General features: G+C 36.1%; 1 protein-coding gene across 8 annotated transcripts in view; it reads right to left on the minus strand.

Moving 5' to 3' along the window:
- Window positions 1–17,665, minus strand: part of SLC38A9 (solute carrier family 38 member 9) — a 102,670-nt gene that overhangs the window by 60,880 nt on the left and 24,125 nt on the right. For 4 of the 8 annotated variants that reach the window (XM_014781633.2, XM_087443282.1, XM_087443283.1 and 1 more), the window contains one exon: window positions 1,856–1,988. The exons of 1 other annotated variant lie outside the window; for it this stretch is intronic. In XM_014781633.2, the coding sequence (XP_014637119.1) occupies window positions 1,856–1,988 (133 nt within the window). Of the gene's footprint in view, window positions 1–1,855; window positions 2,117–17,665 lie in introns of all 8 variants that reach the window. 3 more of the 8 variants (XM_087443284.1, XM_087443285.1, XM_014781635.2) reach the window with 1 other exon arrangement.

Raw genomic sequence — 17,665 nt, forward strand, 5'->3', positions numbered from 1 at the left:
CTTTTATTACCAAGGATCTAGGAGATGTTGGCAGCCAAATAATTTTCTTCCCTTCCCCATTTTAGAATAAAAATAGTAAGGTAAATGGGGAAATTTTCAGAAATAAAAAGGTATAACTCCATAAAGACCTGAGACCTGTGGATTCATACTGTTCTTCCCTTAAAAATCTTTTAGGATGGGCCGGCCCCGTGGCTTAGCGGTTAAGTGCACATGCTCCACTACTGGCGGCCCGGGGTTCGGATCCCAGGCGCGCACCAACACACCACTTCTCTGGCCATGCTGGGGCGGCGTCCCACATACAGCAACTAGAAGGGTGTGCAACTATGACACACAACTATCTACTGGGGCTTCAGGGAAAAAAGGAGGATGATTGGCAATAGATGTTAGCTCAGAGCTGGTCTTCCTCAGCAAGAAGAGGAGGATTGGCATGGATGTTAGCTCAGGGCTGATCTTCCTCACAAAAAAAATCTTTTAGGAAAAATAATTTTGGGATTCTCAGAAAATGAGCATGAATGTATACACACATTCATTAAAAATGGTCATTGTTAATTTTAGATCACTGTTCATATACTTCGATTTACTAGATCATTGCACTGTCAGTTAACAAAAGGGATTCAACTTTGTGTACAATGCTGACAATTTCCAGGCAAATAAGGTACACTCAGGCCTAGAATGACCCAGCCAGTATCTCTGACATTTGATTCCACAAGTAGAGCCTCTCAGAGGTCTGAACTGGACTCGGAGATACTAGATTACTTCTACCACCCAGAGGGTTTAGATAATTCTGTTATGGAACTAAGACTTTACCACAACTACTGATGTAAATGCTGGGGGAGGAAAAAGTAAAAACATCGGGGAAAAAAATGATCCCACCAGACTATTTTTGAAGGCCCTACTTTGGCTATACGAAAGGAGATCTTAATATTTCACATGGCTTAAAATGAGATATCTACGTTCGAATGACTAGCTCAATCCTTGCCCCTTAGTAAAGATCTAAAGAATGTTGGTTCCTTTCTCCCTTTTTATTATTACCTATAACAGAAATCATTATTTTTTCTCCCAGAATGTTTCCATTTTTCTTTTAAGTTTTCAAGTTTCTGAATATCTTATATGTGGTAATTCTTATAAGCAGCCTACTTATATATTTTTGATCCTAAAATAATAATACAGATTTTAGAAGATCAAGAGTCAACAAACTATGGCTCATGGGCCAAGTCTGGCCTTCAGCCTGATTTTTTTACAGTCCCTTTGCTAAGAATAATTTTTATATTTTTGATTATTATAAAATAAAAATGAAAAAGAATATGCGACAGTACGTGGCCCGCAAAGCCTAAAATGTTTAGTATCTGTCCTTTGACCTTTGTTTTTATCTATAAAAGGGTATTGCTAAATAGGAAAATATTATGTATATGTATGTATATATTTCAGTGTCCCACTCCTGCAGAAAATTTCTAAAAACAGTTTTCCCTCGTAGCTTCAAACTTAAGAACAGAACAGACTAACCAGAACACGTTATCCTTTATTAATTATTATTAATCAACGACCTAAACTACTTCAAAAGTAGTTTACCCTCCTCAGAGCTTTTAGGATTGGGGATTAGCAGAATTTAATCCAACAAATCTCTAGGCTGCTGTCAACATAGAGAGATTGTTTCAAATCTCTGTATGCCAGGCTAGATAAGAATGAACTAGCCTGAGATATAGGACATGTATTAATTACTATAATTGACTTTCCATGATGCCATCCTTGGAATATGACCAGCCAGAAGTTCAACCACTAGGAGTTGCCCTGACTTATGTTGTTCACTGTTCATTTCAACTTAACCTTAGACAATGAGCAATGCTTTGCCCCTTACCAGTGCCTTGTCTGCAGGAGCAGTGAGCCGGCTGTAGTAATGAATCCTCTTGTTCATGGCAGAGGCATGGTCACTAACCCTCTGAATGACATCATTCACATTGACGATGTTTGTGGGCTCTATATAGAAAGGCCTAGAGAAGGGAATATACACTTGACAAAGAACGTTCAGCCAGAAATTCTGGAAGTGAGCCATTGAAGAAAATAACTTCTTGTCCTCCATTAGAAATGGGATGTACCAAGGCAAGGCATTCACTTCTCACTTTTGGTGGGAAAAGAAAATGTCACAAAAGAAGTATTATCCAATCCACAGAATAAAGCTTTTGTTTCCTAATACCATTACTTTAAACACATTTTTTTAAATTTAAGGAATTTAGCAATAGAGGAGACATAACAGAAAGAGCTTCAATCAGTTATTAAAAAGAAGTATAGCAACTGTCAGTTTTCAACAATGAAACTTAAGACACGGCTTTGAATATTCTCTCAAAAAGCTTTTTGCACTAAATCAGAGAAATTATAGACAAAACTGTTCCTCTACTAAAGAGTTTCTACTCCTTTATGGGCCAAAGTTAATTCCTATGATAAACAAAATTACTACTTCTTGGTTCATGTACTAAAGATTAGTGATCTCAACCATCTCTCTTGTGAAACGTATCCAAAGTACCATCAAAGGAAATATCAAGACACTAGAGATATTTTGCCTCATTCTACTTTTCTTGGATTTCAGTAACATAACCTATTATGCTACTATTTGTGTATGCTTCCTTCCCATAACTGTGTCCCCATCAACTGCAGATTCTGGTTGTCAATCATCATTTTCAGTTCATTACTGAAACTCCCTCCATTTGCTTTCGAAGCTTCCAGTAATATACTATCTAAAATGGAAAGACCTGGCAGAGTTGCATGAAAAGACTGCATTCCTCTGCTGATTCTCAGATCCCTTTTTTTTTTTTAAGATTTTATTTATTCATTTTTTTCCCCCCAAAGCCCCAGTAGATAGTTGTATGTCATAGGTTCACATCCTTCTAGTTGCTGTATGTGGGACTCGGCCTCGCGTTGGACGGAGAAGTGGTGCCTCGGGGCGCTCCCGGGATCCGAACCCGGGCCGCCAGCATCAGAGCGCACGCACTTAACCGCTAAGCCACGGAGCCGGCCCTCAGATCCCTTGAAGTTACAAATGACACTGTACCCCCAAATCACATATAATTTGCTATTTCAGATTATACACAGATTCAAATAATAAAGGGAAAAAAAGCCAGGAGATTTATCCTTGGTTCCACACAACTCCTTGACACTTATGGCTCTGAAAGAAGCTTAAAATTTACTCAAGTATGGTCATCATTTCTGGAGACACCGTTAATCTAATCTCGTGGGAAGCACTTGAAAAACCAAGAGACTGAAATTTTAGTTTCTGCTATTTTTCCAACTAACTCTGTGATATTAGAGAAATGGTAGTATAGATGTTAGATTTAGTCTTGTCTCACTAGTTAGAATACAGAATTTTTTAATCTTTCTTTTATTATTTACTCTCCACTATAGCAACTAAATATGGTGGGTACTTTCTGGTTCAATCCAACAAATATCTAATTAGAGCACTTACTAGATCAAATATGTGGATACAGAGATCAATATGACATACTATCTATATTAAGCATATAATTGCTAAATAAATTAAGTGGTGTCAATAAATCTCAATGAGATAAAATGAAAATGAAAGGGTCAGAGGCTGAATAAACTCTCCCTACTTATAAATTTGGTAGCCTGAGATAACTACCAATTGTCCCAAAGCATTATGGTGTTCTATATAATTTACATCTCTACTGTGACACTCAGTAGTACTAAAAAGCAATGTAAAAATATTTATGTCTAGGAGACAGTTTAATCATACCTGGGGTCAAACTCTACAGGGCATCTCTTCTTGTTTTGTAAGAATGATACCCCACAAAATTCAAGAAGGAATTACAGCTTTAATGTCAACATAGAGATTGAAGCTAATCACGGATTACTAAAAGAGACTAATAAGTATGATATTGATAGAAAGAGACATAGATTTTCTACTTGTAGCTTATTACTTTAAAATTCAATGGTATTAATATCAACCACTAAGTTGGCTTGAAGGCCTCCTGAAAAGCAGTCCAGGAAGTGCTACGTTTCTTGGCTCCTGGCCTCTTACAGAAGTGTTAACTGTACCCGTTTAGTTGGCTTGGGTACTCTGAGAGCAGAATGACTCTGAAAGTTTTTCTTTTCCAACAGTTTTCATCGAGATGCTGACTGCCTGTTCAAACAAATATTTTGGAATCTTTTCAAAACAGATTCTCTTTAAAAATATACAACTCAGCATATTTTAACTGAATTATTAGAAACATATGCTTAAAGCTTCATCTGAGAGAGCAAAAAATATAAATTCTATTTCTAAATTGAACTTCAGTTGAATCTGAAAACACTTTTTAAGTTAATACTATACAGAGAACAATATTCAGAATGAAAGACTTTTGAAACTTGGGGCTTTTTCTTTTGAACACAGTTTCACACAACTGCTCCCTATTGATGTTACTTCCCATTTGAAATGTAGCTCAACTGTGCCGCACTGAAAATAAATCATGATGTTTCATGTAGAAGTTATATTTGTCTCACCTTATAAATATTTATGGTCATGCTACAGAAAAAATGCTCTTAACACTCAGCAAAGTTTAAAAAATATTTTAAAATGTGACTCAAAACCCCATATTTTCATCTAATACAGTTAAACAAAGAAATCTCTTTTCTACCTAACACCTTTTCTAGGTTCCACTCCTTAAATTCCTTAAAAATTTTTGGCTTTTAGATCTGTCTCCACCCTTCTACTGACCAGTTATGCTTCCCTGAAGTTTAAAAACAATTCCATGACCCTTAAGAAGGTACATACTCAATATGAAGACCCTTGACTTAAAACTGTTCCATTATTCACATCCCTATGAAAGCTGAAGCATTTAAACACCTGCCAGATTGGGGTAGTTTGTTAAAAAATGAAAAGGGAATCAAGTATTAAAAAAAAATCCCATTTAAATAAACATTCAAAATAATGAACCCACTGTACTTGTTTCTATCTGCTTGGTAAAACACCGTATGTCTGCCAGGCAGCTTTTCAATAAAGAAGACAGAAAAGAAGTCAATCTAGCTATTGCACCTAGAAATTTCTTGCTGCTACAAGAAAAATATTGGTAACCTCTGGCTTGCTGACATGTTTCTCGCTTCCTGATGCTTATACAACATCTTCTTTCACAAAAACTCTGCTCTACACTCCAACTTTACTCACTGTTTCCAAAGGCTGAGCCTTTATAAGGCTCTTCTCTTTCTATTATGGCAATTTATATTGGTTCCCAAATTTACTAAATATTATTTAAGTGCCAACCAAGTATTAAACATAGTGCCAAACATTAAACAATGAATAGGACATAGAACCTCAAGGATCACAATCTACTAGAGGAGATGGCTGAATAAGCAATTCCAATCTAGAGAGAAAAATAGAAGAAGAAAGTGCTTATGAGGAGCAAGAAAGAGTGGAGAGGGTGTGTGATACTAGGTATGTACAGGGTACACAGAAGGGGAAGCTAAACCATGTCTGGCAGACCACTGAGGAAATTATGGTTGAGGTGAATCCTAAAAGATAAAAAGGAGTTAGTCAGGGATGAGGAAAAGGAGGAAATAAACAGTGTTTCAAAAAATGGAAAAGCATGTAGAAAGAACCAGGAGAGAGGGCATGATATATTTTTTAAAACCAGAAGTAGTAGGAAGAGAAGTGGTAAGACATGAGGTAAATCTGGGCCAGTAAATGGAGGACTTCACATGCCAACAAAGGATATAGTCCTAAATGGAAGAACCCTCAGGCTCAGTCTCCTTTGCTGATTCCTTCTCAAATGCTCAACCCTTAAATGTCAGAGTAACCCAGAGTTTATTTAATCCATAGACATTTTCTCTTCTCTATCTACACTCAGTCTCTTGGTGGAGTCATCTAGTCACCTAACTTTAATGTACATGCTGATCGCACTCAAACTATTATCTCCAGCTTGAACTCCTGATTCATATATCCAACTGCTCCCTGCCACCCCTCCCACACCCCATCTCTTAGATTTCATTGCCTACCACACTAACCACACTAGCCTCCTCACCATTCCTGAAACACTACAAGCATGCACCTACTTCAGGACCTTTGTTACTAATTTGAGGTAAAAACAAAGGCTCTGAAGGACTTTCCCCTAAATATTTGCATGGCTTGCTTCTTTGCTTCTTTCAAGACTTTCTTCAATTGTCCCTTTCTCAATGAGGCATTTGGCTATCCTTGTTACCATATCTAAAATTTCAACTCCCCTTCTCCACTCTTGTCATTTCCTATACACCTTCTCTGCTTTTCTGCTTTACATTTTCTCCCTAGCATTTATACTATCTAACATAATATATACTTCTTACTTATTTATTATTGATCACCTCCAGTAAATTTAAGCTCCATGAGAGCAGGGATTTTTCTCAACTCGGTCACTACTATATTCTCAAGGTCTAGAATAGTACCTGGCATATCGTAGGAGTTCAATAAAATATGATGAATAAATAAAGTATGGTGAATAACATGGTGTATTACTTTAAGAAAAACAGTTTATTATGAAATAATTTTAGACTCACATAGAAGTTGGAAAAATAGTACAGCGAGTTCTCATATATACTTCACTCAGGTTCCCTCATTGATGACATCATATATAACCAGAGTATGATCATCCAAACTTGTATTACTTTAATAATTAGGAAAAAAGTTAATGAAAAATTATGGGGATAATGCTTTCAACTTTTATTCAGGTTTAAAACTTAAAAAATAAATACTTGGGGGAGAAGTGACAGAAGGTGTCATCAAAGTATCAAATGTTACACAAAATGAGAAGAAGCAACCTGTAAGAAAATCCATTTAGTGTGGTATCTTTAAGCCAATTAAAACTGTTTTCAGGAGTAGAAAATGATTAATTGTGTCAAGTGCTACTGCTAAGTCAAATGAGATGAGGACTGAGCAATGAAATGACCATGGGTGACCTGGATGGGAGCAGTTCCAGTGAGCGGTAAGGGAAAAAGTCTGTCTGAACCGGGTTCAAGAGAAAAATTGGGTATGGTGAGTACAAATAATCTTTGCAAGGAATTTTCTGTAAAAAGGAATAAGAGAAATGGAGTGGTAGCTGAAAGGGTAAGAACAAATACTCTAGAAAATATTTTAAAAAGCATAAAAACCACCTATAATACCACAACTGGTAATCATTAATAACATTTTGCCAACCTCATTCTCTTGCAAAAAACATAATGAGATGCTATTATATGTTCGTCAGAATGGCTAAAATTTAAAAATCTGACAATAACAAGCGCTAAGGAGGTAGAGCAATGGAAATCTTTGCACATTATAGTGGGAATGTAAGTTGGTATAAACCCTGTGGAAAAGTCTGGCATTATCTAGTTAAGTTGAATATGCACATACACTACTACCAAGCAAGTCCACTCTCAGGCATATATCCTAGAAAAGTTCTTGTACATGTATGCCAGGAGATACATACATTCTTGTATGTTTATAGAAGCATTATTTATAAGAGCCCCACATTAGAAACATCCCAAATGTCCAACAACAGTAGGACGGATAAATAAACTTCAGATACTCATAGAATAAAATGCTAGAAACCACTGCAAATGAAAGCAGAGTTACACACAGCTTGCATAAAAATTACAATGCTGAACAAAACCCACAAAGGCATACATACAGTACGATCCTATTTACATGAGATGCAAAACAGGTAAAACTGAATTCAGTATTTAGGGATAGCCAGACAATAAATTATAAAGAAAAGTAAGGGCCGGCCCGGTGGTGCAAGGGGTTAAGTGTGCGTGCTCCGCTGTGGTGGCCTGGAGTTTGCCAGTTCAGATCCCGGGCACGCACCGACGCACCGCTTGTCAAGCCATGCTGTGGCAGCGTCCCATACAAAATGGAGGAATATGGGCATGGATGTTAGCCCAGGGCCAGTCTTCCTCAGCAAAAAGAGGAGGATTGGCAGATGTTAGCTCAGGGCCGATCTTCCTCACACACACAAAAAAAGTAAGGAAATGATCACACAAATGTCAGGAGAGTTGTTATCTGTAGGGAAGAAGGGGGATGTGTTTGGTGAAAGACACATAGGGAACTCCTGGGGTGCTGTTAATTTCTAGACCTTGGTGTTGGTTGGATGAGTGTCGGCTTTATAACTATTTTTTAAATTGTACATATGTATTATGCACTCTTCTATACATAAGATATATCATGTGATAAAAAAACTTTAAAAACAAATCAAATTAACATATTCTTTATTAGTAATTTAGTAATGAGATCAAGAGAGACCAAAAAACTCTTTTGTACCATTCAGAAATCTGCTGGTTATCTTGTGGCAAAATATCTTAAACATTTGTCAAACTTAAATATGAGTTACCTACTTTTCCACTACAAAAGGACAACTGTTCCAAATTTGTTGACCTCTTCTATGATGACATGTGGCTGTCAACAGTAAAAACTAAAAAGCTCCCAGATACTTAATCCATCTCCTTTCAAGGTAAAGATGATACTTTAACAATGACTGAGAAAGTAGTTACTTTTTAAAAAACTCATGTTACAGAAAATATTCTGATAACAGATGTCTAGAAATGTTTCCATTGTTATATGATTTTTTTTTTTTTTGGTGAGGGAGATTCGCCCTGAGCTAACATCTGTTGCCAATCTTCCTTTTTTTTTTTTTTTTTTTTGCTGAGTTAGATTGGCTCTGAGCTAACATCTGTGCTCATCTTCCTCTATTTTGTATGTAGGGTGCCTCCACAGCATGGCTTGATAAGCCGTGCGTCGGTCCATGCCCGGGATTCGAACCTGCGAACCCTAGGCCGCGGAAGCCAAGCACACAAACTTAACCACTACACCACAGGGCTGGCCCTAATTGTTACAGGATTTTATTGCTGAAAATGATGTCTGTCACCAATAAAAACTCCTATCTTCAATCTTAGACACATGGATTAAAAATTTTCTAACATTTAAGAACCTCCAAACAAAGAATATAAATGGTCTTTGAACCTGTATTAAAAATAAAAAAATTAAAGTAATAATTGTAATAATGAAGCAAATGACAACACTAGTATCTTGGTAATTATTCCATGTAATACAAGTATTAATACCAGTATTTTCACTAAAAAATGTTCAGAGTATAAAATGTTTAAAAATCAGCAAAATTAAACATCCAACATATTTCAAATATGGAAATTTACAAACATTATAAAGTATCAAATTAAACATTTATAAAAACAAACACTAAAAAGTTATAACTCTAGGGGCTGGCCCAGTGGCATAGTGGTTAAGTTCATGCGCCCCTCTTCAGCAGCCCAGCCCAGGGTTCGCAGGTTCGAATCCTGGGCACAGACTGATGCACCACTCATCAAGCCATATCGTGGTGGCATCCCATATACAAAAAAAAAAAAAGAGGAGGATGGACACAGGTGTTAGCTCAGGGCCAATCTTTCTCAGCAAAAAGAGGAAGATTGGCAACAGATGTTAGCCCAGGGCCAGTCTTCCTCACGAAAAAAAAAAAATTATAACTCTGATGTAGATTATTAGATATGATTATATCTAATGATTCTTTCCCCTTTGTATCCTTCTGCCCAGGGTACCTTCCAAACTGACACTTCTGAAATAATTGGTCCAGAAAGACTTCAGGACCTTTCTGAAGTACTTAGTGCCCCTCCAATGGAGCTTTCAGACCAGCTAGGCAGCTCCTCCACTGTGGCCAGAACCTACTGGGTTGATTACTCAGTTTTGATTACCCTCCCAGTTAACCTAGGAAGGATGGTTTTGTCTATTAACTCCTCCCCTTCCCCGAGCAAAGAGATTAACCACCTTCTGAAGCCTCTCTCTAAATCAACGCTTTTTTCTCCTCTGCCTGGTGTGTAGGTATGTGTTTTGGGGGATCACTGCTGGAACTGAAAGTAAAGCTAGGAGGGTGTCAGAAATGAAGGAGAGATTGGAGGACAAACCGGAAAGAGAATCAAGAAAGGTGAACAAAGCTACTGGTTGTTTCTAAATTAACAGTATTAAACCAACAAAAACAGTGGTACTTTGGACTTTAAAAATAGCATGGGGGGCCAGTCCAGTGGCGTAGCGGTTAAGTGCAAGCGCTCTGCTTCAGCGGCCCAGGGTTCGCAGGTTTGGATCCGGGCGCGCACTGATGCACTGCACTGCTTGTCAAGCCATGCTGTGGCGGTGTCCCATATAAAGTAGAGGAAGATGGGCACGGATGTTAGCCCAGGGCCAATCTTCCTCTGCAAAAAGAGGAGGATTGGCATCGGATGTTAGCTCAGAGCTGATCTTGCTCACACACACACACACACACACAAAATAGCATGGGATACCAGGATATGCAAACTAGCACTGCAATCACTAAATGTAAGAACTGAGTGACGCCAGGGAGGATGAAAATTTACCAGGCAAATTTCAACAAAAACTTTCACATAATTGTTGGATGAGACTGAAATGAACCTCAAATCAGTTTGAATTACTATGTGGCAAAGTTTTATAAGATTTTCAAAAATAATAAAGCATATTCAATTGTTACTGATGATATTATAAAGTAAAAACAAAAGTTCTAAGGTACTGTTAATAAATAAAATTTAAAGTTAACTTTATCAAGATTACTACATCTTATTATAAAATTTCTATTTTTATGTTTTATAACGTACATAATATAAATATAGAGGTACGCGTACGTAATTTGCAAATGAATACACACAAATACACATATGCAGTCCCAATTTTTTTAGATTGTTAGTATTTTTTTAACTGATAAAGGTCGTATGATGAAAAAAGTAAATGTTAATAAACACCTGGTCGAAGATTATGGGTCCCTTATAGAATTCTAAGCTGTTACTTAGCTGCAAATAAACATCTTCATCAACAACATATGGACAAAGAACTCAACCTGAATATTAATTCTCAGACCCATGTATCTTAATTAAATACAGATTTTGCTAAGAATGAATTTCAAAATTCTTTCAATGCAATTCATGCTTTCAAATTTTGGTTTTAAAAAATCCATAAATTATTTTAATTCTACTGTCCCGAAAATAAATAGTCTCTTCTTTTATGGCTACAAAATAATCAGCAACAGAAATGCAAGGTTTTGTTTTGTTTTGTTTTGAGTATCAGCACTGGAATAAGGCTAAAAGAACTATATAAACACTAAGAATATTTCAACCAAGTGAAAATATTAGAAGCACTTGTAAGTAAATACCAACATAATAGTTCTTCAGTTTTCCTTTAAGTTGTTATAAAACAGTAACACCACCACCATCACCCCATCCTATCTTCTATCTTAAAAAAACAGTTCCAAATGGGACATAGTGAGTGACATTCCACAAAGGAAGATTAGGAATGTGGGAAAAATTCCCAAGAGGGCACAGTTCTCCAAGCAGCTCCTCCTTTTATCCACTTTATGAGAATGCCAAAATAAATCACAAATTGTCTCAATTTACTTAAATATAATAAAGGAAGAATATTATTAATTTAATATTTTGAAATAAAGAGCTTGTCTTAATTATAAATAAAGGGTAGGCTTCAGTCTGCAATGTCATGCCAATTATTACTCTCCTTCTCACATAAATCTACCAAAAGAATTTCCGGAAAAGAAATAAAATTTCCAGTTTCTAAAATTTCCAGTTTCATAACTAACTATTCCCTATTTTAAAAAAAATAGCAGAGAAGAAGAAAAATACCAGGCCAGCATTTTAACTAAAATTTCTTTTTCTTAAAAACTGGAAAAGTAATGAAAGAAGGTAAAGAATTCATTAAGTATACATATTGAGATAAATCTTATTTTTAATATATACATGTGATCTTCAAATGAATATTAAAATTGCTTTATCTTAATTCAGTTATCTAGAAATTGAAAACACAAAAAGCAAAACTCATCTACTCTTTAAAAAGATCACCAAAGACAAAGAGCCTCTTTCTTATTCCTCTCCCATAATTTAAGAAAGGGATACTACACATCAAGCCTTAGAATTCTTCATCATGGCTCTCAAGAAAGGCAGATGGGCTAAGAGAATTTCTGCTCTGCCACTGGAAAGACACTAGCAACAAATGGTTTACACAACCTGGTCTTTCAGTTGATGATGGCTATATTTTCAACTCAGACGGCAAACACTGTAGTAGCTTGACAGAATCCATTGTTGGTTGTATGGCATGTTACTCAGCAGACTAATCCCAGAATAACAGACTAGACTGATAAAGGCAAGAGTCCAACATAACACCTCCCCTGCCAACTGGCTCCTATCAACTAACTCTTACATATAGGAAAGTTTTATAAACAAAATATAAGAGATATTTTAGTAAAAAAGAAAATAGTGCTAGAAAGGGGATTTTGAAATAGGAACTTTCGCACATTGCTGGTAGGAGTATAAGGTGGCACCATCTTCCTAGAAGACAAGTTGGCTATAGGTATCAAGAGTCTTAACTGTGCTTACAACCTTTATTCTAATAATTATACTTTTGAGATTTGATTAAAAGGAAATCGATTAAAAGGTATACATATGGTATACAGAACGCTGTTAGTCACAGCATCATTTAAAATAATTAAAATTGTAAACAGCTTAATATTAAACATTATTAAATTATGATTCATTTAAATAATACATATTTATTTAAAATGACATTTAGAGAGAAGTCTTAATATGGAAAAACACTTACAATATAGCGTTTTGGGGGCATTTCAGTGATTCTTTTTTTTTTTATAATTTTATTTATTTATTTTTTTCCCCCAAAGCCCCAGTAGACAGTTGTATGTCATAGCTGCACATCCTTCTAGTTGCTGTATGTGGGACGCGGCCGGAGAAGCGGTGCGTCGGTGTGCACCCCGGATCCGAACCCGGGCCGCCAGCAGCGGAGTGCGCGCACCTAACCGCTAAGCCACGGGGCCGGCCCTCAGTGATGCTTAAGGACAATTTTTATTATGAAACTTTTTACTATTCCTTGAAACCTGGTACTTTCCCCTCATATATCATTCTTAGCCTCAGTTGCTATCCCTAGAGTTTATGGCAGTTCAAATCCTTGGATGACCTTGCCAAAGGACTCTCAGTTTGCTTCAGGGGCATGAGGTTCAGGAAGAGGCTGGAGATTGTTTTGTTGTCCAGAAGGCCACTTTAATCAGAACAATTTTGATGAGAATATGTTTATTAGAAGCAATTGTGGGGGTGGAGTGAAATTAAGGTGAGTGGGCCTTACTTTTTTTAACTTCTCCAGAAATAAGGCAAAAGTCATCCCTAGGGGTCACAGCATCCCTAGGAGTCATAGCGGAAGTACCAGCCCCTATGGTGCATACCTGAGTCCCTAGAATGAGGGACTTCCTTGCCGACGAGAGGCAATCTGGTCCATGGTCTGTTTCCATCAAGTTTTGTTGGAATGCAGCCAGGCCCATGCAATTATGTCGCTGCTTTCACCCTACAGTGGCCAAGTTGAGTCCATATGCCCACAAAGCCTAAAATATTTACTGTCACTTTACAGAAAAAGTTTGCTAACTCCTACCGTAGACCATGGAATTTTCTTTTTTTTTTTTTTCCAATTATTTCACTGAGGTCATAATGGTTTATAACATTGTGTAATTTCAGGTGTACATTATTATTTATCAGTTTCCGTACAGACTGCATTGTGCTTAACACCAATGGTCTAGTTTTTATCCGTCACCACACATATGTACCCCTTTACCCCTTTTGCCCTCTCCCCTACTCCTTTTCCCTCTGGTAACCTCTAATCTGTTCTCTTTATCCATGTGTTTGTTTATCTTCCACATGAGTGAAATCACACGGTGTTTGTCTTTCTCTGTCTGGCTTATTTTGCTTAACATCATACCCTCAAGGTCCATCCATGTTGTTGCTAATGGGACGATTTTGCCTAGAGCACTGAATGTTCTTACACAGAGCAATGCCTGCACAGAAACCCCCCAAAGCACCTAGCCATCAGTACTACAAACAACCTCATTCTACTCGTGGCTGGGCTCAGCCAGACCCCACAGCATTGTCACTCCTGGGGATATGATCTCACAAGATTCTTGGTAACACTGGCTTAGGAAGGGTTAAATCAGTATTTTTTCCTAATGAAAAATGAGTACTGAGTTAAAAAGAAAAAAAAAAAATCAAATATTTATAACTCCTCATCATAGTGCTCCCTTTTTTTGTTGTGTGTCTCTCTCCTTCCCTGGAGGGAGGGACTGTGTTTGAGCAAAGCGTCTGGCACACAACAGGAACTTAGTGAATGCTTGCTGACAAAAGGAAGGAATAGGAGAACAAAGGAAGAGAAGAAGGAGGTAGAAAGGGAGAGATAGAAGCAGAGAAGGAGAGACAGAAACAGGCAGGTAGGTAGGCAAGCAGATAACCTGGGAATAACTTGCAAAAGTAACAACAGCATGTAATATAAATTTAAATTGAAAAAGCAGCACGTTAAATTATATATACTATGTGATCTATAAAAAAACAGAAGAAAAGGACAGGAGGAAACATACCAAAATGTTTTAACAACACCTGCCACTATGTGATGGGATTATATTTCTTTATGCTTCTGTTTTTTTCCAGAACTTTCTTTATACCAAAAAAAAAGTTCCCCTTAGTAAAAAAAAAGATAATTTGTATCATCCTTATAAAAAAGATAAGTTGTATCATCCTATAGAAGCACAGGTGATTTAAACAATGTTTGTAAGAAAATGGGTTTTTCATTTTGAATATACTATTTTTATCCTAAATTATAGGAATGCTATATTTTCTGAAGAACTTTGTCATCATTATAAAAGTAGTACATTGTCTATATTGAAGATAACATAGAAGTTATAAAAGAAAATAAAAATAAAAATCACCCATTAGAAATAATCAGTTAACATTTCAGTACATTTCCAAACGAGTAGAGACCCACACACATGCAAGCAGGCAAACACACACACACACAATTAGTTTTACTTGCTTTTGAATTTTACATAAAGTAGAATCACACAATATGTATTTTTCGCCTAGCCTCTTTTGCCAACATTATCTTTGTGAGATTCATCTATATTCTTGTGTGTAGCTGTAGTTGGTTCATTTCCATAGCTGTGTAATATTTTATTATATGAGAATACAACAATTTATTTAACCATTCCTATTGATGGGTATCAGGGTTATTTCCAGTTTGCAGCTCCTATGAATAAATTGTAATCTATATTCTTGCACATCTCTTGGTGCAATGTACACACATTTCTATTGATTATAAATTTGTTGTATACTCAATGTTAGCAGATAATTACAAACTCTTTTCCAAAATGATTGTACTAATTTACACTCACTCTAGTACTGTATGAGTATTCCCATTTTTCCATATCCTTGCGAACATTTGTTTTTGTCACTGATTGATTTCTTATCTTAGGTTACTGTGATCTTTAGTTCCAAATTTTCCATTTGTTCTTTTTTTATTCAACAAACATTTTCCACGAATTTGGTTCTTTTTCATATTTCTAGCCAGTGCCAAAATGCTCAGCCTTATTTCAATTTCCTTGAACATATTAAACAAAGTTCTTTAAAAGTCTGTTCCTGATAACTCCATTATCTGGAACACTTCTATCTCTATTTTGTATTGAATCTCTTAATTTCTAATCACGTTGTCTTGTCTCCTCTTATGTCTAGCTATTTTTGATTAAGTACCTGACACCGTACTTATGGAATTCCACTACAGATCTTCCTTGACTTATGATGGGGTTACATCCTGATAAACCCTTTGTAAGTGGAAAATGCATTTAATACACCTAACTACCAAATATCATAGCTTAGCCTAGCCTACCTTAAATATACCCAGAACACTTAGATTAGCCTATGGTTGGGCAAAATCATCTGACATAAAGCCTATTTTATAATAAAGTGCTGAATATCTCATGTAATTTATTGAATACTGTACTGAAAGTGAAAAACAGAATGGCTGTATGAGTACAGAGTGGTTGTAAGTGTTTTGGTTGTTTACCCTCACGATCATGCGGCTGACTGGAAGCTACAGCTCACTGCAGAGTGTCCTACTGCATATCACTAGCCCTGGGGAAAGGATCAAAATTCAAAATTCAAAGTACAGTTTCTACTGAATGTGTATCACTTTTGCACCATCCTAAAATCAAAAAAATTGTTAAGTCAAACCATCATAAGTCAGGGGCCGTCTGTATATGGAAAACAGTATAAATAATTTGAAGCCTAGAATACAGTAATATTATTTTCTTTAGAAAGGGTTTACATTTGCTTTTGGGAGCTAATTTGAGACAGTTAGCAACCCTAGATTACCTTAATCCACTTTGGGGTATTGAGATGAGTTAAAGTTGAGCAACAGTCCCTGCAAGAAGGTCATTCTATTTCAAGTTCACTCATATTTCTAGGCTTATAGACTTAAGGGCTTCCAATCCAAAGTTTGTGTGGGGCCTACTCTTAGTGAGCCCTGGATTCTAATTTTTCTCCCTCTAGCCTTGTAAAGCCATCAAAATCTCTGCTCAATTTATCAGCCTCTTGGCTAATAAACTAGAATTGGCAAAAACCCTTGAGGAAATGCTAGACTCCCCTTTCTGGGTTTCCTTCTTCTTCTTGATCTAGATATCATCATTCTTCGTTGTCTTATTAGTTCTCCCAAGTCTTCAAGTACATTTTTAAGAAATTCTGTCAGCTTTTCTAGTTATTCTCCGCAAGTTGGTTGGTCCAAATTCCTTAATATGCTCTTGTCATAAGCAGAAGTCCACCATTCCCTCTTTTATTTTTTTTATAAGATTTATTAAGATATTAATTCACATATCACACAATTTACCCATTTAAAATGTGCAATTCAGTAGTTTTTAGTACATTCAAGGAGTTGTGCACCCATCACCATAATCGATTTTAGAACATTTTCATCACTCCCAAAAGAAACCCTCTCTCCAGCCCCTGGCAACCATTAATCTACTTTTTGTCTTTATGACTTTACCTAATTTAGACAGTTCATATAAATTGAATAGTACAATATATGGCATTTTTTGTGTGGCTTCTTTCACACAGCATAATGTTTTCAAGGTTCATACATATTGTAGCCTATACTGGTACTTTACTCCTTTTTTGTGGTCAAATAATATTCCATTGTATGGATATATCACATTTTGTTTGTCCACACATAAATTGATTGTTTTGCATTGTTTCCACTTTGGGCTATTATGAATATTATGAACATTTGTTCATAAGTATTTGTGCGGACATATGTTTTCAATTCTCTTGGGTATACACCTAGGAATGGAACTGTTGGGTCAAATGGCAATTCTATATTTAACATTTTGAAGAATTCTCAAATTGTTTTTCAAAAGTGGCTATACCATGTTTCAATCCCACTAGCAATGTTTGAGACCATGCTCCTTTAATTTTAAGCAATTATTTTTAACACCCAAATTTACTAACCTTAACAAAATTAATAGATCAATCATACCTCAATAAAGCTGAAATAAATAAATAAAATAGAAAATATATATCTATCTACAGACATAAACATAAAAATAATTCTATAACTATAAAGGAGAAACAAAATGAAAATAACATAATAAAATATGAATTTTAATATGTCAATGCTCAGGCACAGCTACATTCAAAGACAGAATGAAGAAGACCAAAGCCTATATCAATTTATAATGAGTAAGCCAGGATTTAAGAGAAGATTAGAATCTATTCTATACCTGAAGTATAGGAAAATAAAAAAGCAGAGATATAAAAACTAGTGTTAGAATAAATAATAACAGGG

The sequence above is a fragment of the Ceratotherium simum genome, chromosome 18 (assembly GCF_057802395.1).
Source record: "Ceratotherium simum simum isolate JZ-2026a chromosome 18, ASM5780239v1, whole genome shotgun sequence".
NCBI lineage: Eukaryota > Metazoa > Chordata > Mammalia > Perissodactyla > Rhinocerotidae > Ceratotherium > Ceratotherium simum.